Source organism: Lemur catta, chromosome 18 (assembly GCF_020740605.2).
Source record: "Lemur catta isolate mLemCat1 chromosome 18, mLemCat1.pri, whole genome shotgun sequence".
In the NCBI taxonomy this organism is placed as follows: Eukaryota; Metazoa; Chordata; class Mammalia; order Primates; family Lemuridae; genus Lemur; species Lemur catta.
This window is the reverse complement of record NC_059145.1, coordinates 35,148,846-35,174,367: the sequence shown is the minus strand read 5'-3', so window position 1 is coordinate 35,174,367 and position 25,522 is coordinate 35,148,846. Positions and strand designations below refer to the sequence as shown.

The 25,522-nt window shown below is 42.5% G+C and overlaps 1 protein-coding gene across 1 annotated transcript in view; it reads left to right on the top strand.

Moving 5' to 3' along the window:
- CACNA2D3 (calcium voltage-gated channel auxiliary subunit alpha2delta 3) overlaps nt 1-25,522 on the top strand; it is an 806,837-nt gene that overhangs the window by 372,325 nt on the left and 408,990 nt on the right. The window contains exon 9 of the mRNA XM_045529969.1: nt 8,802-8,876. Within this exon, the coding sequence (XP_045385925.1) occupies nt 8,802-8,876 (75 nt within the window). The remainder of the gene's footprint in view (nt 1-8,801; nt 8,877-25,522) is intronic.

The following is a 25,522-nucleotide window of genomic DNA, read 5'->3' as shown; positions in this document are numbered from 1 at the left end:
GACCCTTGGGCAGAGAGGGTCGTCATGGAACCCCGTGTCCTGGCAGCCTTCCATGTGGGCAAGACTCCCACTTACATTCACCCGGCAGGGGGCAGGGGTGTTTAAGGGACGTGGGGGTTGCAGAGAGCATTGCTTGAGCTAGTGTCTGCATACATGCCTCTTCTGATGAACTCTCAGAACAAAAGGGCACAACCGCAGGGTGACATGATTTATAGCTTCAGGTTTTAAGATGTCCCAAAGAGGAAAGAGAAAAGAAAGGATACTAAATTCCTCAGGAACTGGGGTTACTCTTGTTTATTCACGGATGTATCCCCAGCTCCTAGGACAGTGTTTGGCAAATAGCAGGAGTTTAAACATTTGTTGACCGTGTAATAACAGCAGCTGCCTTCCACAGAGTGCCCACTGTGTGCAGGTCCAGCGGTAAGTGTCCTGTGTGGGCCGTGTTATTAAACCTTCACCGCAGCTCTGTGCCACATAGCCTGGAGACAGAGGCACAAAGCAGCAGAAATGACCATCTGGAGTCATGCAGCTGGAAAAAGTGGCATAGTTGAGACTCAGACACTGTCCGGCTCTACCTCCTGCTGCTTCAGAGCAGAAGTGAAGAGAATGTAGTTGATCCACTCAACCGGCTTATCAGGAAATGATGTGGCCCTGGGGTACAATTCTTTAGAAGGAAGACTTTCAGACAGTTAGAACTTTGTATTTTCTAATCAAGAAAAGTTACTCTAGTGCCCAGCCTGGCTGTGAATATGCAAATGTGGCTTGATCCCCACACTTCCTGAAGCATTTACAGATAAGAAGCAGCTAATTTGAGACTATCTTTCTCATTAATCTTTAATTACTCATTATAGAGGTATCAGAAATTCACATAATAAGAAGAGCTAAGTAATTACACCCTGAGTCTTTTATCAGTCAGGATTTATTGTTCTGTTAACAAAACCAATCGATTGAAATAATCTATGTAAGTTCATTAAGATATACAAACAGTGTCAACTCAATAAAGAAGAGAGGGTGATTAAGATAATTAAAAGTAGACATGCCAGTTATTATAAAACAGTTAAGAAAAAAATTATTTTTTATTACCCCAATTGCCCCCTCATATAAAGAAACCCATTAGAGGTCCCATTAACCTGCACTATACATTAGTTTGTTGGTTTTCAACATTGATAATCAGCATCAGCACTACCTACATAATTATTTCAACAACCAGAAAGACACTATAAACTTTTTTTATTTAAAGCCTTTGTAGCAAAATCTCTGTTCCCCTAGTGGGTAAGAGAATGGATCAGATACGTTAGTAAATTTACATTAGACCATGGTCATAAAGGAACCATTAATTAACAGTAACGTTTATATGCCGATTGATTTTTAATGTAGGCAGCATATATAAAAATTTTAAACAATTCAGAAATGTTTTTATTCCCTTTCTGCTTGGCACATATTCTTCTAAATTTTTCTATGTATATGAACATATAATTTTTTCACAAAAATAGAATCATATTTTACAGAATATTCAGCAACTTGCTTCTATATTCTTATTGCAATCAGATATATTTGAATAGCAGAGCATTCCATCTCATTTTCTAAAGAGTGCTACAGTGAATGGACTCTTCACTGTATGGAATGCAATGAATGGAATGCATATATTTTTGCAAGATTAGGTGTGCTTTTGTTGAATAAAGCCTAGAAGTGAAATTGCTGCACGAAAGGGTGTGCACATAGGTTCCACCAGAACGTCCACCAAGCAGGTATAATGTTTACACAGTCACTAATAGTTTAAGGGTTCTAAATAATGGTGGATTCATAACTGGCAAATTTTCATTTGCATTCCCTTGAATTGTCTCTCCCAACCTCAGTGTGTTTCACTCATTTTGCCTTGCTGAATTATTATTTTTTTCTTCCATCAGCTCCTCCTGTTTCCCACTTGGCATAATTGTTCTGGTAATAGGGTGTGGATTTTCCCTCAATCTGCTTAAAATGGTCACTTGCTTCCTGTCTAGAGGGTGACCCAGCTGCAAGTTCTTGTAAGTGCAGGGGGATGGGATATTTGAAACTCCCTCCAGAACGCCCTGCACATCTGTTTGAATGCATTGTTCTTGTCCACTGGATTCCATTTACTGGAGGGGACATTATCATTTCACCGTTCATTACGCTGTCAGCCTTCCTTTGCTTGCTGGGTAGATGTTCGAGGAGACATTTCAGTGTTTTAGAGGGAAAGTAAAGAATACAATCTTTACTTTCAATGTTGGAAGCCCTTGTGCGCTGTAAGGTTTTGTTTGTACAAATCTAATCTATCCTTGCCATTTGATTTTCAGTGCCATGAAAGAGGAGGGAGGAGGGAGATTTAAATAGTGGGAAAGGCTTTCCTTGCCCACTTGAGTCAGTTTTGCAGTTTTGCACGTTTTCTTAAGTTGATTGCATACTGCATCTTATATTAATATATGGAAAAGCTTCTGATCTAGGTCTTTCCAGAGAATAAATGTAAAAAGATAATATTAAAAATTGTTTTAGCTTTCATGGGCAAGGTATTGCAAAATCTATCTAAAACTGACAAACCAACTGATTGAATTATAGAAGAATAGTTAAACTATGAGAGTGATTTTGTGCAAAGTTAAAAATTTAAGGTCAAGCCACTGGTGCATGAAGAGAGATGTCTCTGACAAGAGAAAAGGCATATTTTTTGATTCACTTTGAAGTCTAACTGCAAGCCATGCATTAAATTAACAATATTATCATAAAAATGAGGGTGCTAATTCTGTCCAGTGCTGAAATTTGAAAAATGATTTTACAGAAGCCTAAGCCATGCATTAAATGAACACGGTATTAACTGGGCTGATACTGTTAAATCAATTTAAATGCCTCCTGCAGCTCATATTTGTGCAGAGTCGAATGGAGAAGAGCATCATTTGTTAGTTCAACCCAGAACTTGCTGGTGCCCTGGTTTTAATTTGCAGAATTTTCTTTAGAACTGTTTCTCCAGTGCTTTGCCTGCTGTGGATTTGCTTTTTAAAGTAATCGATTCCATATTAAAAGTATGAGGATGGTATTTTCTTTCAGTGCTCATTTGTTCTGTGCTACTAATTATGTCCAGTCGTGTTTCAAATTACATAAGAAGCTTTTGTAATGCAAAAGATCCCTGGGATGCCTTGTGTTGGTGAAAATATTGTGGGTTCATCTGCTTCATTACATAATCCCTACGCATTTTCATTCTAAAGGTTATTTAATCAAAAGTGCACCAATAAAACCATAAAAATATTTAATGGCGTCCCAGCAATTCTGGATCAGTTTCTTGCATTACATGAGCATGCCAGCATTTTAATTCTACGGGGCTTTTGTGGAACTTTGGGTTCGTTAAGACATACCCACTTATTTCCTTCACTTTTTGTTTATTTATCTGTTTTTTGAAAGGGGTAGAGATTCTCATCTTATTTTTTTGTTTCTGTGCCAACTGTTTTTTTTTCTGGCTTTGTTCCTAGTCTTTTCCATTAGTGATCTTTTCTACAATTTTGCCTTTTCATTTCTTTGTTCTGCTTATTGATTCATTCAGCAAATAATATTGAGCACTCAGCGTTAAGCACCGGGGCTGCCTTTGTAAGTAAGGCAGAAGGCAGGAGTGCTCTCAGAGACCTCAGGTTTTGTGTGTGTGAGCATGGTGGGGGCACCCGGGAAGCAGGTGCTCGTAATGCCCACAGTGCAGTGTGGTCAGTGCAGTCTCGCAGAGCAGGTAGCCAGGGGTCTGGAGAAGGGGCCATAGAGCCATGCGAAGTGACAAAGTGATGACTGAGTGATAAGTAGGCTAGCCAGCAAATGTGATGGGTAGGGCAGGGAGAGAAGGAGGAAGGGGTTAACAACTGAGGATAATGTGACATTCATGGTTGTAGGAACCTCTCCCCTGTGTCTGGAGCATACTGGTGTGGGGGTGAATGTGGGGTGAGCAGGCCGGATGGGTGATGGTAGAATGAATGGACTGGACTGAGAGAGCCAGGCCAGATCACACTAGCCTGGCCAGCCACGTGGAGGAACTGGGACAGTGTCTGGAGGCAGTGGAGGGACACGGACCAAGTCTCAGTTTCAGAGTAAGGTGTTGACATGTTCCCTAAAGTCCTTAGTTGGGTCTTGCCTCACCCTCTTTTCTAGGCAACTGCTGATCTTCTGCTGGGCCTGATGCTGCATTGCTTTCATCCATGTGGTCCAGCTCTGAACAGGAAGCAGGGTTCAGATTCCTCAATTTCATCCAGAATGCAGAGCCAGTGGTCCTCTGCTCTCTGGTCTTTGGGCTGCACTTTACATGAGCAGACATGTGACACGATTCTGTGGGTTTCTGTCTCAGGCATTTAGACAGTCACATGTGCCTGATGGTGCAGTATCTAGTCTCCAACAAATGCGGAGACCATGCTCTGCAGAGGAGGCCAAGGGCATGGGACCCCTGTTCCCAAGAGTGGGTCACTTTGCCATGGCCTGTACCACCTCCTTCCTGCTAAGCAAGCACCAGCTCCCGGTGGAGGGTATCATCTGTTGGCCTTTCTCTCTATGTAGCACACATCACACTCACATACACATTTTCTTTCTTTTTTGTGTACTTGCCTCCTTTCTCTTTCTCACATGCCAGGTTCCATGTTGGCTATTGAATGATCTCAGTTCATCCTCACAGTGAGCTCATGAGAGAGGTGCATTTAGAATCCCCGTTTCTCCAACACAAATACCGAGGCCGCAGTTACCCAGCTAGTGTATAGCAGAGCCAGAATTTGAACCCAAGCCTGTCTGCCTCAGTTGCTTTAGTTCTACTGCTATACCCTTGTGTGACTCAGAAGAGGAAAGCCAGCCAGGAAGGAGGAGGGGAAGGAAAGCTAACAGTGACCGAGTCCCTGTGTGCTATGTAGCAGGTTCTAAGCCCTTTAAGGGGTTAAAGTCCTTTGTGTATCTCCTCACCATGCGGTTGGTTGACTATGTTCAGGGCTGCCTGGGCCCTCTCCGTCCCTCTAACAGACTCTTCCCACTTCCCAGAAATTTGCAGGAAGGACTGACCACTCTGGCTCTGGCAGGAGGGGGAAGGTTGAGTGCCGCTTTAGGGTTCAGTCCTGGTAGTGGGAGGAAGTAAAAACGAGTAACAGAAGGAGTTTGCCTCTGGGCGGTGATGAAGCGCATTGCATCCTTTGCTTCTGCTGACCGTTGATATTAGATCCTTGAACACACTGACTGCCACGCTAGAAACAAAAAATTTTTCTTTGGGGCCACGGTGTTTTATTACAAAAATAGAATAAAAATTTTGAAAACAAAATGATCCCCTCTAATTTAATGAAAAATTTGTTATTTTTTATTGTTTTCTGTGCATGAGTTATATACAACTTGAAAAAATAGTTCACACGGCTCCCAAGGTAGAGATGTGGAGTTACATGTGCTTCACGAGGCCCCGGGCTCAAAACTGGCGTGAGTTAAATACAACTCACATGGCAGTTAATGTGTTAAGTAGGGACTAAGGAGAGCTGTTTATAATGCTATTGTGTCTTAGGGAAGAGGTGACCAGATCTTCAGTTGTAAATTGATACAGCCATCCTACATTATTATTTCACAAAACAGAAATCTAGGAAACATACTTAAAAATGCAGGAGCTGAAAGGCTTCCAAAGAGAGAGCTGCCAGGAGTCTGGAAGCAGGTCCATGTGCACGGCATCCTGGGTGACCCCTGGGAGCAGCCGCTGGGCAGTGAGATGACCGTGCACGGCTGTGGGCCTCTGTGTCGCAGTGGCCTGGTGTGCGCTGTTCCCTTTCGTGCACGCTGAGCCCCGCTCCCTTCGGTGATACAGACCAGATTGCTCAGCATAGCTTTATCCTTATGCAGTCAAGGGAAATTAGTCAACTGCAAGCTTGGATGATGCCACTAACAAGCTGGCTGGGGTTCAGAAGAGCAGATTCCTCCACTGAGGCCACAGCGCACACAGTGATGGCGAGCATGGTTTTGATTACTGCACATGTACCTCCCTGATGAGGGAAGGAACTTCTTGGTGTTCTTGACTTTTAAACCCCCTGTGCAGCCCCCCACATGCACAGACTTTTACACAAGCAAAGCAGTTGCAGCTCTGTTGCCTCACTCGCTCTCTACAGGGGAGGCCCTGGAGGGTAAACAGAAGATTAATTAGCATCATCTTATGCATAAGAATCTGGGATCAGAGAAGTTTAGTGACTTTCCCAAGGCCACACAGTGGCAGGAGTAGGCCGTGGACCCAAGTGCAACCCCAGGAATCAACTTGGAGAGTGTGTATTAGAAAGAATGACAATGAAGTTTTTAAATTTACCTGGAAAATAGAGAAATAAGAGTAAGAGGAACCAAGATGGGAACATCAGGAAATGTTGGGGCTCTAAGTTACGGAACAGGTGAACAAAGGTTGGTTCAGCAGCAGGCGTCTAATAATGTCAGGTGAGAAGCCTGGAGGAGGCAGCTGCAGTGTGGGGACAGTGGCCAGCACTGTATTCCAGGACCCACACTGGCTCCACCTTCCTTCAGCTTTGCTTTCCATTCTTTGTTTTGTCACCCCATGGTTGCACGTGGCTGCTGCAAGTCCGCTGTAGCTTCTCAACCAGAAAGGAAGGAGTAAATGTAGAAGAGTTTCCTTTATGGCAGGAAAATATTTCATTGAAATTGCCCAGAAAACTTCCTCTTATGTCTCACTGGCTAGGGATGGGTCACTTGACCATCCCTAGCTGCAAGACAGGCTGTGGACGCATGTGTCCAGCAGAGAGGACCTGGATGGCTGTGGTTGGCTAGGACTGATTATGCGTCAGGCCTTAGGAATGGGCACATTGTCACCCTGAACCAAATCAGTCAGCAAAGGGGGTGAAATACAAGAAAATGTCAGTCCAATAGAGACTGAGAACTTTGGAGGAGTTTTTCTTTATGCTGAACTGTGCAATTGCTTCTTGGATCCTGAGATGACATTCCCTTTGTTGATTGAAAGTCACACTCCCAATTCTCAATGGCTAATTTCAGAATGGTAAAAATATATTTTTTTCTCCATGCCTCATCAGAGGATATTTAAGGTTGAAGACCACTGGGATGTAGTTTTTCAAATACTCTCTTATGACAAAGAACAAAGATTAAGGGGAGCGGGGGGAAGAGTCTGAGTGATAAGAAATTTGTAGGTTTGGGGGTTAGAGAGGAGAAGTTGCGGGCTGTGAAGTCAGACTGCCTGGACTTGAATAAGGACTCCACCGCTTACTTACTCCCTGGCGGCTTTGGGCAAGTCGATCATCCTTGCCATGCCTCAGTTTCCCCATCTGTAAAGGGAGAGTGACTGGAAGTACTTACCACATGAGGCTGAGATAACCCGCAGATGAGGTTTGCCCTGTGTTAGATGAAGTTAGTGCTCAGTCACAGCTAACTGCCAGTGTCAGTGTCACCACTACTCCTGCTTGCTTGGTATAAGCATCCCCATCACTGTTCAGCAGCTGCAGGTCTGGCCCCTCTTCAGTCTGTCCCTGCAGTGTGTCCACAGTGATCGCCCTGAGCTCATCTCTCTATTTCACGCACTCCCCTGCTCAGAGCTCTGCACGGTCCTCGCCACAAACTCCTTACCCAGGCTTGGTTCAAGACTGGGCCTGTGAGAGGTGGTTCTGGTCTCTTGCCTCGGGAGCTCTGGGCCCCCGTCGCCACTAAAGTGGAAATACCATGACACTGTCATTGAACAAATAAATGGTCTTCGGGCACTTAATATGAGTCCAGCCCTATGCTTGCCACAGGGACTACCCTGAGGGACCAGATGTGGCCCCGAGTGTTGTGGTAGGGAACCCAGGCAACAGGTAATTGGGGTTTACAGAGAGCATGCAGAAGAGGGGCCCAACGTGTGCCTAACTTGCACCAGAGGCTCCTTTCTGGAGAGTGGAATGAGCTGACCCAGAGGGTGAACAGGAGCCAGAGAGAAGGGATGCCAGGGCGAGGGCTGCAGGCAGCGGCCCTGTGGTGGGGGCCTGGAGAAAGAGGTGGACACATCAGAGGATAGGAAGGGCACCGGGCTGGCCAGGAGCCGGTGAAGATGCTAGGGTGGCCAGCAGGGCCAAGCCCTGGGAAGGGTCATCTGGGGAGCTGTGAAGGGGTTGGCAAGAGGCAACGTGATCAGATTTGTGTTCTGGAAGGACCAGTCCAGCTACAGGGCAGAGAATCAGTTTTAACGAGAGAAATGAAGATAAGAATATTCAAATTTCTGCTTCCTGGTTGTGAGATTTGGACAAAAATCAAGGGTCCTGTTTAGGTATTCTGGGTGAAAGTGGTGGAAAGGTGGGCATTGGCAATGTGTGGGAGCAGTGCCCTGACCGACACCCGTGCCTCCCAGGGTGACCGGGGAGCATAAAGGCCTCTTCTTTCCTCCATTTTGTCCCCACTCGTGTGTGACCCACATGTGCCCCTTGGTTCCATGAAGCTACAGATGGGAGTGGAGCTGGATCCACCCGAGTCTGGGGTGCTCTTCAGATCCTCCCGGACCTGGGGCAGTCGGCCGTGCCCAGGGAGCTGCCAGTGTTTGGAGCCAACCAAAGGATGGTCCGTTAACAGTGTGCACCCTCAACCCCACCATGCACCAGCATGTGCTCTAGAAGTTTTTCTTCCAAGCAAGAAAAGAATAAAGTCTGTTTTTAGCACTTAATTGCAATTGTCTATAGGGGCACCCATGGGAAAAGTCACGTTATATGAAAAAATTAAGCCTGTGATTATGCAGCTTTATTTGTTTTTGTGTTTATATCTTTAAATTATTAAGTAGTACCCTTCAAGTCCTTAATTAAGTGTTTCCTCTTGGCTATTTCTTCCCTTTGCAGTATAACGAGGAGCTTCACTACGTGGAGCCTTGCCTGAACGGGACCCTGGTGCAAGCTGACCGGACAAACAAGGAGGTAGGGGCTGCCGCTGGGAGGCGCTGTAGGGGGTCATGGCACACCCTTGTCTCCCTCAAACTGGTGGTTTACAATGATCTGTCTTAATTTTAAAAAAAAAAACCTCATCAAATACTGCCCTATCATTGAGGCCCTAGAGCCCCAGTGTGTAGAGACACAAATAAAATCATGGCACTAAAGTAATTACATCGGTTTCAGTTGTTTGCCAGTTCTGAAATAACTACATTGACTCTTTACCTCTTGCTCTAAGCACATCCTATGTTGTGCTTGGCACCTATGTTGACACTCTTGAAAGAATATGGCTTTTGCGGAGATTTCAAAGAAAATTGAATCCACTTGTTATTTCCCTTGTGCTTTTCATAATTGATTAAATGATCATTGGGGTAGCTGTTGGGGTAACTTATCTCCTGATTAGAAGGTAAGTTTTACCAGGATAGGAATGGTATCTTCTCACTACTTTATCTTCAATGTTTCAAGCATTGCCTGTTCCATAAATATTTTGGAACAAAAAGAAGATATGTTAAAGAAGAATCTTAAGAAATGGGATAGAAGCTTCCCTTCCAGTTGGAGCATTCTGGGACAATTCCTAAAATAGACTTCTGTAAAATAAATCCTGTTTCCCTTTGGCCACTTTTAAATTTGTCAGTACAACTACCACAGCCACCATTCCACAACAGGGACAGGGACAGTTGACAATTTAGGTTAAAGGTATAGCTGTGGCTACAGCCCTGTCACACCTGGGACTCATAGCTGCCATTGTCTGTGCTGTTTTTCCGTGTACCTGCCACACAGGTACGTTGTTCACCTGGAGAGCAGACCCCCATGGGGTGGCTGAGGGCAGTGCCTCAGACTTTTGTGAGACACTGTGCGTGTCCCCTGGCCCAAATGGGGAGTGGTATTGGTGCTATGTTAGATGCAGGTGGTGGAAGCACTTGGTTTGGATATCTCCAGGAATGAACAGCTGAGGATTGTGAGAAATTCATTCCAGTTGGAACACAGAGTGAGAAGGAAGAATTATGTTCATGTCAATAACTGCTCTTCAGTTTGAGGGGGAAGAAGCACCATAACAAGCTTCATATTTAGAAGGGAGAAACCATGGTGCAAAGAAAAAGTGTTTCCTGGGAATATGTATTTGTGATTATTGTCTAGGCTAAGGTAGGAAAAGTGACTTAAATCTACAGCCAGATCTCTCTAGGGACTTTTTCCCTTGTTTGGTCTTTGCATGGATGAAGATTCCACCCCCTTTCCAATGTTGCAGCACTTGAAATATCCACCAGAGCCTCAAAAAAGTATTCGATGCTGGTGTTACAACATTACACAGAAGAGCATGGTCCTTCAGGTGGCTTCCTACAGGAGAAAGGACAGTATGATCTTTGGAGGTATGAAGTTTCAGGAATGAAAAAATCGTTACAGGAAATGGGCTGAGAATTTATTTTAAAGTGCCTTTGAATATACGGATATTGAAGATTGGAGTAGTTTTGAATACAAAAACTAATCTGGATTTCTGAGTCTGCCAGTACTGAGTAGCCACATTCTGATTAGATCCTCTCCATTATAACTGTAAACTCCTGGACATAACACAACAAACAAGTACAGGTTGAGTATCCCTTATCCAAAATGCTTGGGACCAGAAGTGTTTCAGATTTCGGATTTTTTTCAGATTTGGGCATATTTGCATTATTCTTACTGATTAAGCATCCCTAATCTGAAAAATCCAACATCCTAAATGCTCCAGTGAGCATTTCCTTTGAGCATGACCTTTGAGCATCATGTCAGTGCTCAGAAAGTTTTAGGTTGGAGCACTCTGTATTTCAGATTTTGGACTTTCAGATTAGGATGCTCAGCCTGTATTGGAAGACTCTGGGAAGTGGGAAGGAGAAGGTGCAATGCCCCAGGGCTTTGGGGCTTAGAGACATGCAGGTGAATTCCATGGGTTTCCTTATTGGTTCCCATACATCCAAATGGAGCACCCCAGAATCCTGCCATCTGTACCAACAACAGGCACAGACCATAAAAGCTCCCAGAAAATCCTGTTCCCTGTTCCCTGTAGCCAAAGGACGAGAGAAAACCTTTGTAATGACACCTTTCCTACTCCTGCCAAACACCAAGAGAACAACCAACTCTCCGTGGTTTCAGTGGAGCCAAACAGGAGGTTGATCTTCCACCCCATTCATATCCACTTGGCCCTGGTGCTACATCTCAGCAGAGATTGCCTGCTAAGAAAAAAAGATTGTGTCATTATATAAAATCCATAATGCCCAGAATGCAATTAAGAATTCCTTTTTATTCCAAGAACCAGGAAAGTTACAACATGAATGAGAAAAGATAGTCAACAGAAGCCAACATTGACATGTATCAGACGTTGGGATTATTGCTTCAACCAGCAATTAAGACTTCTCCCAAAACAAATGAAAAAACAGAAAATATCACAAAGAAATAGAAGTTATAAAATAGAGCCAAATGGTAGTTATACAACTGAAAAATATGATCACCAAATAAAAAGCTCTCTGGATCAGCTCAACAGCACAGTGAAGATGACAGAGGATAGAATCGATGAACTTTAGGACAGGTCAATAGAAATTACCCAATTTGAACAACAGAGTAAATAGAGTGGAATAAAACAAACAGAGTCTCAGGGGAAAGTAGGACAATAGAAAGAGAGCTAACTTTCATAATATCAAAGTCCTGGGAGAAGAAAGAGAGACTGGGACTTAATAGGAATTTAAAGATATATTGACTGAAAACTCCCTTTATGAAAGGCATAAACATTCTATTCAAGAGGCTATGCAAACTCCAAATAGGATAAACCCAAGTAAATCCATGCCAAGACACATCATAAATATAAATAGATAAGAACATCTAAGAAAAATCTTGAAAGTAGCCAGAGAGAAAGGACACATTACTTATGTAGAACACCAGTTTGAATGACAGCAGATTTCTCATATGAAATCATGGAGACCAGAGGGCAGCAGCATAGCATTTTTCAAGTACTAAAAGAAAAGAACTGTCAATCTAGGATTCTATATGCAGTGAAAATATCCTTCAGGAATGAAGGGGGAAAAGTCATTCTCAAATAAAGGAAACTATGAGAATTTGTTGCTTGCAAACTAACCCTTAAAGAATATATAAAGGAAATTCTCTAAACAGAAAGTATAAATAAGAGAAGAAGGTTTGAGACATCAGAAAGGAAAGAAGAATGTACGGATGAGTGAAAAATAGGGGTAAGTATAAAAGAGTATCCTAATTCTCAGGAGATTCTCAAATTACATTGTAAAGTTGACGCAAAAATTAGAACACCATCTGATGTGGTGCTCGATGTTTGATGAGGAAATACTTAAGACGTTATATTTTTAAAATGTGAAGGATAAAGAGACCTAAGTTAAAGTAAGGTTTCTGCACTTCACTGGAAGTAGTAAATGCTGATACGAGTGGACTGTGATAAATTACATATTTATATTGCGATACCTAGAGCAACCACTAAGAAAACAACACAGAGTTATACTTCATAAGTAACTCGCCCAGGTGTGGTGGCGCATGCCTGTAGTTCCAGCTGCACGGGAGGCTGAAGTGAGAGGATCACTTGAGCCCAGGAGTTTGAAACCAACCTGGGCAACGTAGGGAAACCATGTCTCAAAAAAAAGAAAAAAAAAAAAAAAAACCAAAATAACAATAACAACAACCAAAAGTAACTCATAGAAAGGTAAGAAAAAAGGAACAGGAATAAGAAAGAGAGGATAAACAAGAAAAAAAATAAATTGGCAGACTTAAGCTCTAATATGTAATTATTAATAATTACCTTAAATGTAAACGGTCTGAACACCACCAGTGAAAAGACAGAGATACAGAGATTGTTTGAATGGATAAAAAAACACAGACAAACAAACATGATCCAACCATATGCTGACTATAAGAAACTCACTTGAAATACAATGATATGTTGCAAGTAAAAGGACAGGAAAAATATAGCATGCAAACATTAATATTTTAAAAAGCAAGAGTTGGTATATTAATTTTCAAAACAAAGAGAATTACTAGAGGCAAAGAGGGACATTACATAATGATAAAAAAAGTAGGAGGAATCAATCTACCCAGTGTTATGGCCTATTATATAGTAACAGTAATCAAGAGAGTCTGGCCCTGGCAGAGGAATAGACATATAGATTAATGGAATAGCATAGAGACAAAGCTATATACTCACATAAATATGCCCACCTGATTTTTGACAAACATGCAAAAACAATTCAATGGAGGAAGGATATCTTATTCAACAAATGGCTCCAGAGCAATTGAATATCTATAGATGAAAGCAAACAAAAAACAAAACAAAATAAATTAACCTTGACTTAACACATTAACTGCCATGAGAGTTGTATTTAACTCACTCTAGTTTTGACCCTGGAGCTGCATGAAACATATATAAAATCTTATTTGTTGATGTTCTTACTATTACAATTAACATTAACAATTTAATTCTAAAAATGTGGATTAAATAGAAGTTAATAAATTGCATTTTTCTGTTTATAGTTACCTTTAAATTACACTCAAAGTGTAATTTATTCTATTTTTGTAATAAAGCACTGTAGCCCCAATGAAAAGTTTTTTTTTTTTGTGGTAGTCAATGTGTTAAACTTCACAACTTAAACAAAATTTAACTCAAATGCATCAAAGACTTAAATGAAACATGTACAACTATGACATTCTCTGAAAAAAACATAGGAGAAAATCTTCAGAACCTAAGGCTGGGCTGAGAGTTCTTAGGCTTGATACCAAACCTATAATTCGTAACAGGAAAATTTGATAAAATGGATCTCATCAAAATGAAAAACAACAAAAACAAAAAATTTTGTTATGTGAAAGACTGTTCAAAGGTTGAAAAGATAAGCTACAGATTAGGAGAAGATATTTGCAAAACACATATCTAATAAAGAACAAATAGATGGAGAATGTATAAATAATTCTCAAAACTCAATGGTCAAAACAAGCAATTGAATTAGAAAATGGACAAAAGACATGAAGAGACACTTCACTGAATAGGATATACAGATGGCAAATAAATATATGAAAAAATATTCGATGTTCTTAACCACTAGGGAAATGCAAATTGAAACCATAATGTGATATCACTATACACCTATTAGAGTGGCTAGAATAAAAGATAAGAAGAATAAAAGACACCAAATGTTGGTGAAGATGTGGACAAACTCATGCATTGCTGTGGGAATGTAAAATGGGACAGCCACTCTGGAAACAGTTTGGCAGTTTCTTATAAAACTAAACATTCAACTGCCATATTTCTTAGCAATTGCATTCTTAGACATTTATCTCAGAGAAATTAAAACTTATGTTTACACAAAAACCTCGTATACAAATGTTCATAGCAGCCTTATTTGTAATAGCCAAAAACTATCAATAGAAACAACCCAGGCATCCTTCAATGGGTGAGTGGTTAAACTGTGTAACATCCATACCATGGAGTATTACTTAGTAATTAAAAATCACGACAATAAAGTATTGATATATGCAATAACTTAAATGAATCTCTGAATCTTTTAACCTATGCTGATTGAAAAAAAAGTCAATACCAAAAGAACATATATTGTATGATTCCATTCATATCACTTTCTTGAAATGACAAATTAATAGAAATATAGAACAGATTAATGGTTGGCAGGGGTGAGGGATAGGAGTGGGGAGAGGTCATGTGACTACAAAAGGGCAGCATGAGGGATCCTTGTGGTGGTGGAACTGTTCTGTATTTTGACTCTGTTAACGTCAATGTCCTTTGTGATACTGTACTGTAGTTTGGAGAGTACTGAGTAAAGGACAGGTGGCATCTCTCTTTATTATTTCTGACAACTGCATGTGGATCTATAATTAAAAAGTGTAATTAAAAAATAATCTGAAGTATGCGAGGAACTCTTAAAAAGGGCCTTTATAAAATTAGTATGAACAGTTGTATAATGAGTGTTAGGTTGCTATAATTATGTAAAAAATACTGATTATAGTACACTTTCTAATGGCAAGAAATTTTGATATTCTTACGGATCTTTTTATTTATAGAAAAGCTCAGAAGACAGAGCATTTATTTTTCATTAGTATCTTAGGATATTTTAAAATAAAGGTAGGTTCCATTGGTTCATTTGAACCAATTTCCATTTTTATCATCAATTCAGTATTAGATCATGTACATTCAGGACTCACTTGTCAGACATGTGACAGAGATGAGCAAATTCGTAAAAAGCAAAATGAAAATTTACATCGGCTCACCTAACTGCACGTTCCCGGGGTGGAAGACACTGCACCCAAGGCCTCAAGCCTGATGTCAAGAGTAGCCCCCTCTCCTCTCCTGTCTCCCCTGTGTCTTCTGTGAGAGCTGACCAGTTCTGCTAGGGCAGGTGCCCATTCTGGACCCCTCATTGCATCTCAAGGGGTGGGGGGCAGCTTGGTTCCAGTGTCTACACCTGTGGCTAGGAGGCAGGCCTGTGTTGGGCAGACTTGCCTGGTTTTCCAAAAGGAAAATTCTCTGGACAACTAGGATGGTGCCTGTGAAGTAGATGTTCTATAGAGGTGTGAATGAATGAATGAATGAATAGATGAGCCACCTGGGGGAGGATTCTGGTTGAAAATAATGTTTTTTTAATGTCAATAGGAGAACCACAAAGCATTTAAAACAAAAGCATGAAACTCATTACATTTTAATATAATCAGGACAATCAAGAATTAGATTGTGGGTGAAATTATCTGGTTCCTGGTTTGGCAGTTCTCGCTAGTCTATTTCTGGCCAAATACCCTGAATAGCAGCTTTGTGGCCATTTTCTCACATTCTCTGTGTGACAGGGGTGGAGGATTGTGACCTTGTGTATAAACCTGTATAGAACTGGCATTGTGATCACGGATGCTCACCTTCTGTCCTTGGAGTTAAATGATTTTGACTAGAATGTGCCAAATCTTTCGGGATGTTTCATTCTTTAATTAAAATATTCATGTGTATCCTGACAAATTCTTATGACAGCCAAATATCCAAGATTCCTTCCCATACCTTTCATCTTAGGGCTGTTTCCCTAGTGGCCACTATCATGTTACCTCCAGCTAATGAAAGAGCATGAAAGGGCTTCTAGAAGGTGATATCTAGAAATTATTATGTCGTGCACCTTTAGTCCAACGACAACCAACTCTGATTTCATAATACTCAGGTGACCCTCTGGAAAATGAAAACTATTAATTAATAGATCATTTTAATTATAACAGCATTTAATTTAAACTTCATTGAAAATTGGAATTTTTGAGCAAGAAGATCTCAGTAAGTCTTAAAACAGAAGAAAAGGTGAGGGTGAAAATGCTGGCCTTGGTCAAACTGCGTTGTCCTGGGTCATATAGGCTTCCTGTGATTTTGCTTGAAATAGGCCACAGCACGTCCTCCGTGAACAAGTGGTCTTGAGGGCCGGGCGCGGTGGCTCACGCCTGTAATCCTAGCTCTGGGAGGCCGAGGCGGGTGGATCGCTCGAGGTCAGGAGTTCGAGACCAGCCTGAGCAAGAGTGAGACCCCGTCTCTACCAAAAATAGAAAGAAATTATCTGGCCAACTAAAAATATATATACAAAAAAATTAGCTGGGCATGGTGGCTCATGCCTGTAGTCCCAGCTACTCGGGAGGCTGAGGCAGTAGGATCGCTTAAGCCCAGGAGTCTGAGGTTGCTGTGAGCTAGGCTGACGCCACGGCACTCACTCTAGCCCGGGCAACAAAGTGACACTCTGTCTCAAAAAAAAAAAAAAAAAAAACAACAAAAAAAAAAAACAAGTGGTCTTGAAACACTATTAAGTTTTTGCTTTTGTCTTTTAAAGGTATTGTTTACTGTCTGGAGAGAATTTTGCTTTGCTGTTTTATGTACCGAATAACTGACTTTTTTTTTCCTTTAAGGAAAAAGAAACCATGACAAATTGGGTGAGCCTGGAGTTCAAATATAGAATTCAAATGAGTAAACTCTCATCCTAATCTACTTCAGACCTTCTGAACCATTCATCAGACCTTAAAATGAACCTCCTATGGTCTCTCTTGGGGGAATGGAGGGAGTGGAGGGAGGAAGGAGAGTGATATGGTTTTTCTCTGGTTTTGTAATGAAGACGTCCTGAAATTCGCTGAATTTCATGGCTCTGTTTAAGATTCATTTGCAAATATTTGTTGCAAAATCAACTGATCTTAGAAACCCATGTAACTCTCACAGTCCTTGGCAGATTTGATCTCCTCCCGTGGGATCAGGAGTCACTGAAACTCCATGAACTAACAAAAGTACACATCAGCGTTGCTTTATTTGCCCCAGTACTGTTTCTTCCAGCCTGAGATTTGTCAAAGGAGGAACCCTGAATTCTAACATGTCCTGCCTGCTATGGCCTGATAGGCACACAGTGTACAGCTTGCCAGTGATACTGCGGTGAGGGCTATGTAATGAACTGTAAGCAGAAAGTACCCCTTGTGCACATGGGTAAATGTTGCCTGCCTGAACGCCAAGGGAGACAAAGTTTGCGGAGAGAACAAACACTAACCCACTTTCATTCAACTCAAAGCTAATAAAAGGTAGTAAGAATTGCATTGCTTTTTAAATGTCATGAGTACATTAAAAATAACTAACAGAGAAAAACTGGGACCAACTCAAATGTAAATAAAGTCTAGATCCAACATAATTTAACATAATAAGGGCTCTAAACAAAAATAAAATAGGTTTATATACATTGCCACAAAAGAGTAACAATAGTATATAGTTAGGTTTAAAAACAAAGTAAATTGCAGAATAGTATGCTTCATGGTTTCTGTTTTGCTTGCTTAAATATAGAAACAAAGGGGAAGGGGAAAGGGGAGGGGAGAGGCGAGGAGGAAAGGATGAAGGAAGGAAGAAGGGAAGGAAGGTGAGATTCAGGAGGTTCACTTGATGTATTTATGTATTGTTAGAATGTGTTTACACTGAGCTCAAAATACTTTCACCATCATAAATAAAATAGATATATATTTTTATTTAGAGACAGGGTCTTGCTCTGTCACCCAGACAGCAGTGCAGTGGTGTGTGATCGTAGCTCACAGCAACCTCGAACTCCTGGGCTTAAGTAATCTCCTGCCTCAGCCTCCCGAGTAGCTGGGACTATAGCTTGCCTATATATTTTTTATTTTTTGTAGAGACAGGGTCTCGCTATGTTGCCCAGGCTGATCTTGAACTCCTGGCCTCAAGTGATTCTCCCACCTTGGCCTCCCAACATGCTAAGATTACAGATGTAAACCACTGTGTCTAGTCATAAATACAATATTTTTAATAATTATTTTTCTATTGAAATTAATACAAATATTTAAACTATTTCAGTAAGTCTGTAAATACTAGCAAAAGTATCTTACTATGATTGTGAGGATGTCATTTCTGCTAATTTCCAGATAGATTTCTTCTTTTGCAAATGGGCAGATTTCTTTTTATCAAGGGTAAGAGATATAGCCACGTTTTAATCCATGTCACCGTATTGGCTTAAATAAATTAGAATGCTGCTACCTTACAGTGATTCAAATGATGCATAATGCAGATATTTCCTAATTATTATGGAGTAGCTTTGTGGAGTTGAAGTTACCCAAATGATGATCTAAGGACTTTTTCTATAAAAGCTATATCATAGAAGCTATGCTCAATTATTTCCATAAGCTACTTATACTGGGTTAAAATCATCAATATAATACAAAAATTTTTCATTAATCTCCACTTCAGTATAGTGTGCTAATTATGAATTCCTTGTGTGAATCTAGATCAGATGTCAGCAAACTTTTTTTGTTATAGGCCATGTAGTAAATATTTTAGGCTTTGTGGGCCATGCGATCTCTGCTATAGCTACTCAGCTTTATGAGTGTAGCTTGAGAGCAGCCATAGGCAATATGTAAATAAGTAGGCATGGCCATGTTCCAATAAAACTTTATTTAGAAAAATAGGTGGTCAGCAAACTCTGCCTGGTCTAGACAGTAGACAAGACTAGAAGGAGAAGTCTATTATTAAATAAAGAACTCACATTAGCTTCAGGTTAAAATCTTTCTGAAAGGTGAACATGAAAATGGGTGTTTGAAAGCATGAGCAGATTGGATAATATTCCTACATGCTTCTCACTGAGGATTTGGGCTGGATCTCTTCCTTGGACTGACTTTTCCACCTTGAACTGACTTTCTACCTTGAATGAACTGATTTCTGATATCTCTGTTCATTTATATTTAACTAGAAGGCAAAAAGACGTGGATATATGTTATAAGTAGAGGTAGTTATAAGAGATAATAACATCAATAATATATATAACATTTTACAATTTAGAAAATACTTCTAGTTTGGTTTTCATAATTACCACCAGTATCATTCCCAACTCATACATTCACAGTCCTGGGCCCAGACGTATTTGTCAGCTGCGTGGGCAGACGAATGTCTTGAAGGAGGTGTAGAGATACACAGTAAGTGCAGAGCTACAGCACCAATACCCATCTGAAGATCTCAAAAACTACCCTTCTATTGCCTGCAGTGTCTGAGAAGATAGAGTTACCTTTCTGACATTGTTCATTCTTCTAAAGTCTTGCCCTGTAGAGTAAATCCTAATTCAGATTTACGTTGAACATGGCGTGTCGGGGGTGTTTGTGTGATAAGGTATCCTTATGGAGCTGTGGTGCCCACCTTAGTAGGAAGGGCAGAACTGCTTGTTTGTATGAAGTGCAAAGTGAAGAATAATACAAAAGTTTGTTCATCATTTGTTTCTTTCTGTGGGAATCGGCTGAGTTCTTTATCTTGGACTTCTCTGTTGCTGCACATGGACAGGTCTGCTGAAAGCTCTGTGTATGTGTGTGTGTGTGTGGTCATGGGTGTCCAATCCCTCTTGGTTCTACCACTCAGCTAAGGAGGAGACTAACCAAGCACAAAGCTGTCTTACTGCTGCCTGGAAGTGATCTTGTGTTTGTGCCCTGAGGTTTCCCCCAGTTCCTAGCCAGGGGATGCTACGCAAACTGCCCCTTGGAAACCTTCTCCTCAAGTCCCCACGCTTTCAGTGACATGCCTTGACTTGCCTGTGATAGCTGCTTGGGTCCCAGCAGCATCCGTGCCTGCCCACGCCCCACCTGAGCATCCTGCCAACACACAGACTCTCTTCTCAAGGCATCTTCCTTGGGGCCCTGTCTTGTGCCAAGTTCTGTGGAGCTTTGGGGCAGCATTGATGAGACTGACCAAATCTTAGACCCCAGAAGTAGTATGTTCCCAGACACACCCTTTCCTTATCATAAGGGCTCACACCTCACTCACCCAGAGTCACCCATCCCTCACTACTTGGATTACAGTGGGGGAGCAAAGCCATTTATTCTATACGGGGCCCCCTGAACTCTCACTCAGAGCCTGTTTACTCTTAACTTGGTGCACACTTTTAACAAATTGGACTATTAACTATGAAGGAAAAGCCATTGGGTGTGGAGAGAGGGGCCAGGAGAAGTATCCAGAGGCAACTTTCTCTTTCAGCACTCTTCATCGCAGGAATGTGCCACCCTGTATGCAGATGCCCAGAGCCTGAACCTTCAAGCCGTCCTGGGTCCCACCCTCAGCCTGCAAGTCCTGCTGATTCTTCCTCCTTGACAGTCTCGGGTCTCTGCCCACATCCCTGCACCGGCTCCAGCCTGCAGTTCCCATCGCCATGGTCTTCCTGCGTCTCAGCAGGGGCTTCCATGCAGAGGGCCCTGCCGGTGGTCCTGGCCTGTGGCACACGTGCTTCTGCACTGAGACTGAGGGGCCCCGTGAAGCACAAGGCTGCTGTGAGACTTCCCTGCTTACGTCCCTTCATTACCTCCCTTTTACTCTTAGGACAAAGTCCCTTTTAGTAACTAGAAGGCTTTGCCCCTGTTTGCCCAGTGGATAGTCCCTGCATGTGCCTGTCGTCCAGGTCTAGTTACAGCACTACCTTTCTCTCAGAAGGGTCCCAACTTGGATGATTGGATTATGGGGCCCCTCCTTATCAAGCCCTCCATGACGTGTCTCCTGTCTGTCTGTGCATTCTCATCTCTTGCGGTTATGACATCCCCCCACCTCTGCTCTCCACCAACTCTCTCTCCCTCCCCCTGTTTCCTGATCAGCCCAATCGAAATTCCTCTATCCTTGACTTCACCATGCACCCTCTTAGAACCAGGCCACTGTGTATGTTCTTTGCCTCTGTCTGGGACACACTACTTCTCTTCCTCCTGTTCTTCCACATCCCCTTTGCTCACTTAACTCCTTTTCATCTTCTGATCTCAGATGTAATAACATCTCCCTTAGAAAAATCTGCCTTTCCTACTTAAGCGGGGGCTCAGTGCCCCCTGCAGTCTTCCCAGGAGGCCACACGGTGACCTGGTTTCTCACCGTCCTCCTCACTGCCTAGGATCTTGTGGACGATGATGTGGTCACCACTGTCTTCATGGCACCCAGCACAGGCCAGGCTGCCCATAAACAGAAGGGAAGGAAGGAAGGAAGGAAGGAACAGACAGGAGGAGGGAGGGAGGGAGGTGGGAGGGAGGAGCACATCCCATCCAGTTGACCAGCGCCCTCCCAAGGCGTCCCCTTCCACCGGGAATGGGACCCGACCTCCTTTCCATCTGTGGCCTTGCTAGCCAGCCCACACTCCCCTTCTGCTTCATGCCCACTCCCACCTCTTCAGGGCTTCAGCACCTTGTCATGTCTCAGTCCCAAGGTCACCCAAGTACCCTGACCCCTTTACTCCATGTCCCCCTGTCCTGATTCTTGGGAGCCCTTGTAACAGGCATTTCTCTCTTTTTTCTCTACTTGCTCCTTTCTCTCTCTCTCACTCACCTTCACCTGCAAGTTGGCTCCATGGGCACTTACACTCTGCATTTTATCATTCTGTGTCTCTTAGAGGGTCCCTAGCTTACCCCATTGAAGGGGCTCAGATATTACTGACTACATAGGTGAGTGAATGGATAAAGGAATATTAGGTTTCTCATCCTGCTATAACCTAAAATGGTTTTGAGGGTAAAAGGAAGAATGGGAGGTAGGCAAACTGACAGCTGAAAGAATGGGGGCTGATAGCCTGAGGTTGAGGTTGAAAGACCAAAATAACTGTATCGATAAAACAGCCAAGAGTATTCAGAGCCCTAGCGCCTGGGTTGTTGAGGATTTTGATATAGGTTACAGCAACATATATGTATCCCCTTGGAATTACTGTTCAGCATGGCAGTTTTGAGTCTTTGGGGTGAATTTATTCATTTATTTATTTAATTTCAGGATATCACGGGGATACAAACATTTAGATTACATTTATTGCCTTTGCACCGCCCAAGTAAGAGCTTAAATTCTGATCAATAGTCTCTATTTTAGAGGCAGGAAGTGAGTAACTTTAGAGGTGGAAATGTCTAATAGTTAAGATTTAGGTTAATGTAGCTTTGAGTCCTGGCCATGGTGACCAGCTGTGAGGTAGTGGGTTGTCACTCTACACTCCTGCGAGCCGTCCCATCCATAAAAAGAGGATCAATACTACCTTTCCTTCATATACCTGTCACAGAGGTGCTTTTTAATTAAATGGGATAACAGCTTTGAGACATTTTGAAGGGCCCAGTAGCTTAACAAATGTAAGTGATTATTTACTTAAGTAATAATGACCATTCATGCTTTCTTAAGGGGTGTTTCAGCCCAAATGCTTAACATATAGAAAAACAGAGTATATAAAGGATAAACAGCAATTTTCAGAATAAGCCATTTCCTGCGTCTTCTTTCCCAGGAAAATGAGTGCTTTTGCATGGGGTTCTCACGCACGTGTATTACTTCTAAGTTTCCTGCCTTTTGACAGTTTTAATGGAAACACCCAAACCACTAAGTTAGAATGTGCTGTCCATAATTTCACAAATGTTCAGCTAATGATAATGGGGATTTTAGAATGTGGTACAGAAACAGGTCAGCATTTCAATTCATACATATGTCCTTGGCCATCAGTAGACATAATCTCTGAGTAAAGTGTGATTCAGTGACCCAGAGCACCTGCCCACTGTATAGACCACGCTAGAGAGTATTAGCAGAATACTGTTTGTAAGGCTCTAGGTTTTAGTGGCCAGCATCTAATGTCTGGGAAACTCTGGTCTTACGCTAAAGTTTGTGTTATTTTTATGAAAGGTGTCACCAATAGGAAGATATGAAAGAAAATGCAACTGGCAAGAGATCCCACCATGCATTTTAAAATCCCACCTTACTGAGTCGCTTGCAGGTGCAGCCGCTGTGGCTATTCCATTTATGACTGAAACGTTGCGAATGTGATCAAGATAGCTGGAATGCAATCACGCCATCCCCTCACGCTTGGGTTGCCACTCCTGACATTCCAAAGCCTCATCTTATCTCTCCTTTGATTTGTTCATCACAGACTGTGGGAGAGGAAATCAAGCCCTTGGATCTCATATTCTATATTGGATGAAATGAATCCAGGATGACTTGCTCGGAATAAAAAGCTATTAGGAGGAACCATATTAAATTGCTATTTCTGTAGATCAAAAAAAATGGTCATTTGTTAGCAATTTCATGTGAGTGCAGCCTGATAGTTCAGCATCTCTATCAGACATTGCTATAGCCAGTCAGGTGTCCCACATTAACCCACGTGCTCCCCAATTTGCACTGTGCATTCCATTAACAGGGAGCTGTACAGGAGCATACTTGCGTTTCTGTTTTTCCTTCCTGATGCTTCAAGTAAATAAGTAAAGTAATTAATAAGGGAGGGGGAGGGGAACCCCTGGCAGCTAAAACAATGGGCTTTCATATGCAGATTACCCCATCAATGTGGGGTAAGCAGCCTTTTGGCCTGCCCTCTAACTTTAATTATTTTTCAGGATTAAATTGTTGCTTTTGCCAAACCTGGTTAAAATGAGCTATGAGAAATCACGGGAGGTTTCAGTGCCGCGTGACTTCACTCTGTGCCTCGTTCCTTAGGTCTGGGTCTGGGTGCCAGGCCATCTGAGCATTAACTAGCCCTGCAGTCACACTGGCGCAGCCTTGGGGCAGGGGAGAGGGGTGGCTGCCAGGGTCTCTGCCTCAGCTGTGATCACTGAGCCTGCGGTGGGCCATCCAGATGCCAGGCTCAGGCCCTGTGCTCTGCTGGCCAAGGGCCCTGGCAGCGTAAGCCTGCTGGCATAGACTGTGCACAGCCCCAGGGTTTTCATTTAGTTGCCTGAAACACTTTAGGGATTGTAGGTTGGAGCAGAAGGCATTTCCCAGCATGAGATTTACCAGTTCAGCTTCAAGCAGTGTGTGATGCAGATTTCACCTTCCTGGGGCGGGGGTGGGGAGAGAGAAAATGTCTTGGGTAGGAAGTCTGAAAAATAGAGGAAGAAACCTCCTACAGCTTTGCTCCCTCTTGCCTAAACCCTCACTCTGTTTAGGTCCTGTTGCTAATTCGGAAGCAATCTCTTCTCCATTAAACATGTCCACTGCACAAAGCAGAAGGTATTTCCACTTGTGCAACTGGCTCTTTCTTATCCTTAGAGAAGATGTTCCTTTACTGGTAATACTTAAAAGATTTGCTTTAAGTCTAGCAGATTTCTTGGGTATTTGCCGCAAACTCTTGCTGGGTTGAGCTGGATTGACCTCATTTAACAGCCAGCTGGGTCTTGAAGGGGAACATCCAGTGCAAATCAGTATGCCCTGGTTGGAGCTGATTTCTCATTATCATTCCACTGGGGGGTCAGAAGCCGAGTGCTGGGCTTTTCCTCAAGGACCACTTTCGGGATGTGCAGACTGCCGAGTAACCAAGATAATGTGGTGTGCTGTGAGGCGCTGAGGGAACTGGCTTATAAATGGAGCCTCCTGCTGTACTTGTTTTTGGCTTTTCTTCCTTGCTGGTTGTGATGCGCCTCCCACGCCATTGTCGTGTGTGCGTCTAATGAGCTGTGAGTGGAAGCTATGGGAGTCACCACGTGTCTGGAGTGATCCCTGTCATTACACTCCCGGGACCTGTACTTGATCTCCCTGCCCGGAGATTTCTTCACTTTTGACTTGTTTTCATGGGTGATCAAATGTTTCGTTTTGGTGTTTTTGGGATGTCCAGAGCATGTGCCCAGAGTTGTGCACATGGAGCTGTGTAATCCAGAGTGGCTAACCCAGACCGCACACTTGCCACATTTTCACTGTAGACACACCATGCTGGATGAGAGGTGTCACGTTTGACTGTATGCATTTTGACTCAAATGCTTTCTGAATTCCCATTCTGGTCAAAACTTGGTGAGGCCTAAGAATCCCATGGACGACATTTTTAAACGTATAGATTCCTGGGTTTGCCCAAAGCCTACTGGATCAGAACCTCTCAGCCTGGAGCCCTAGGATGTTTTTAACAAGCTTCCAGGGGACTCTGTTGTAGTCTGTTCACCAACATACTATTAGATACCACTGGGATCCAGCACAACCCCAAATCTGTACTCTAGTCACCCTATATTCTAGAACTCTACCAATTCTGCTTGGGTTTGTTTGGATGTAGAAGCATCACGAACACGTACCTCTGGAGTCTATTTAAATGTTTGACTCATTTTTGGAGTTAAAATATTAAATAATTTAATGGTTATGAGTTGCCTTCTAAATATGTTCATTTTTTCCTGATGTTTGACACTGGCTAACTTTGATGGCTAGCACATCAAACTTGTAA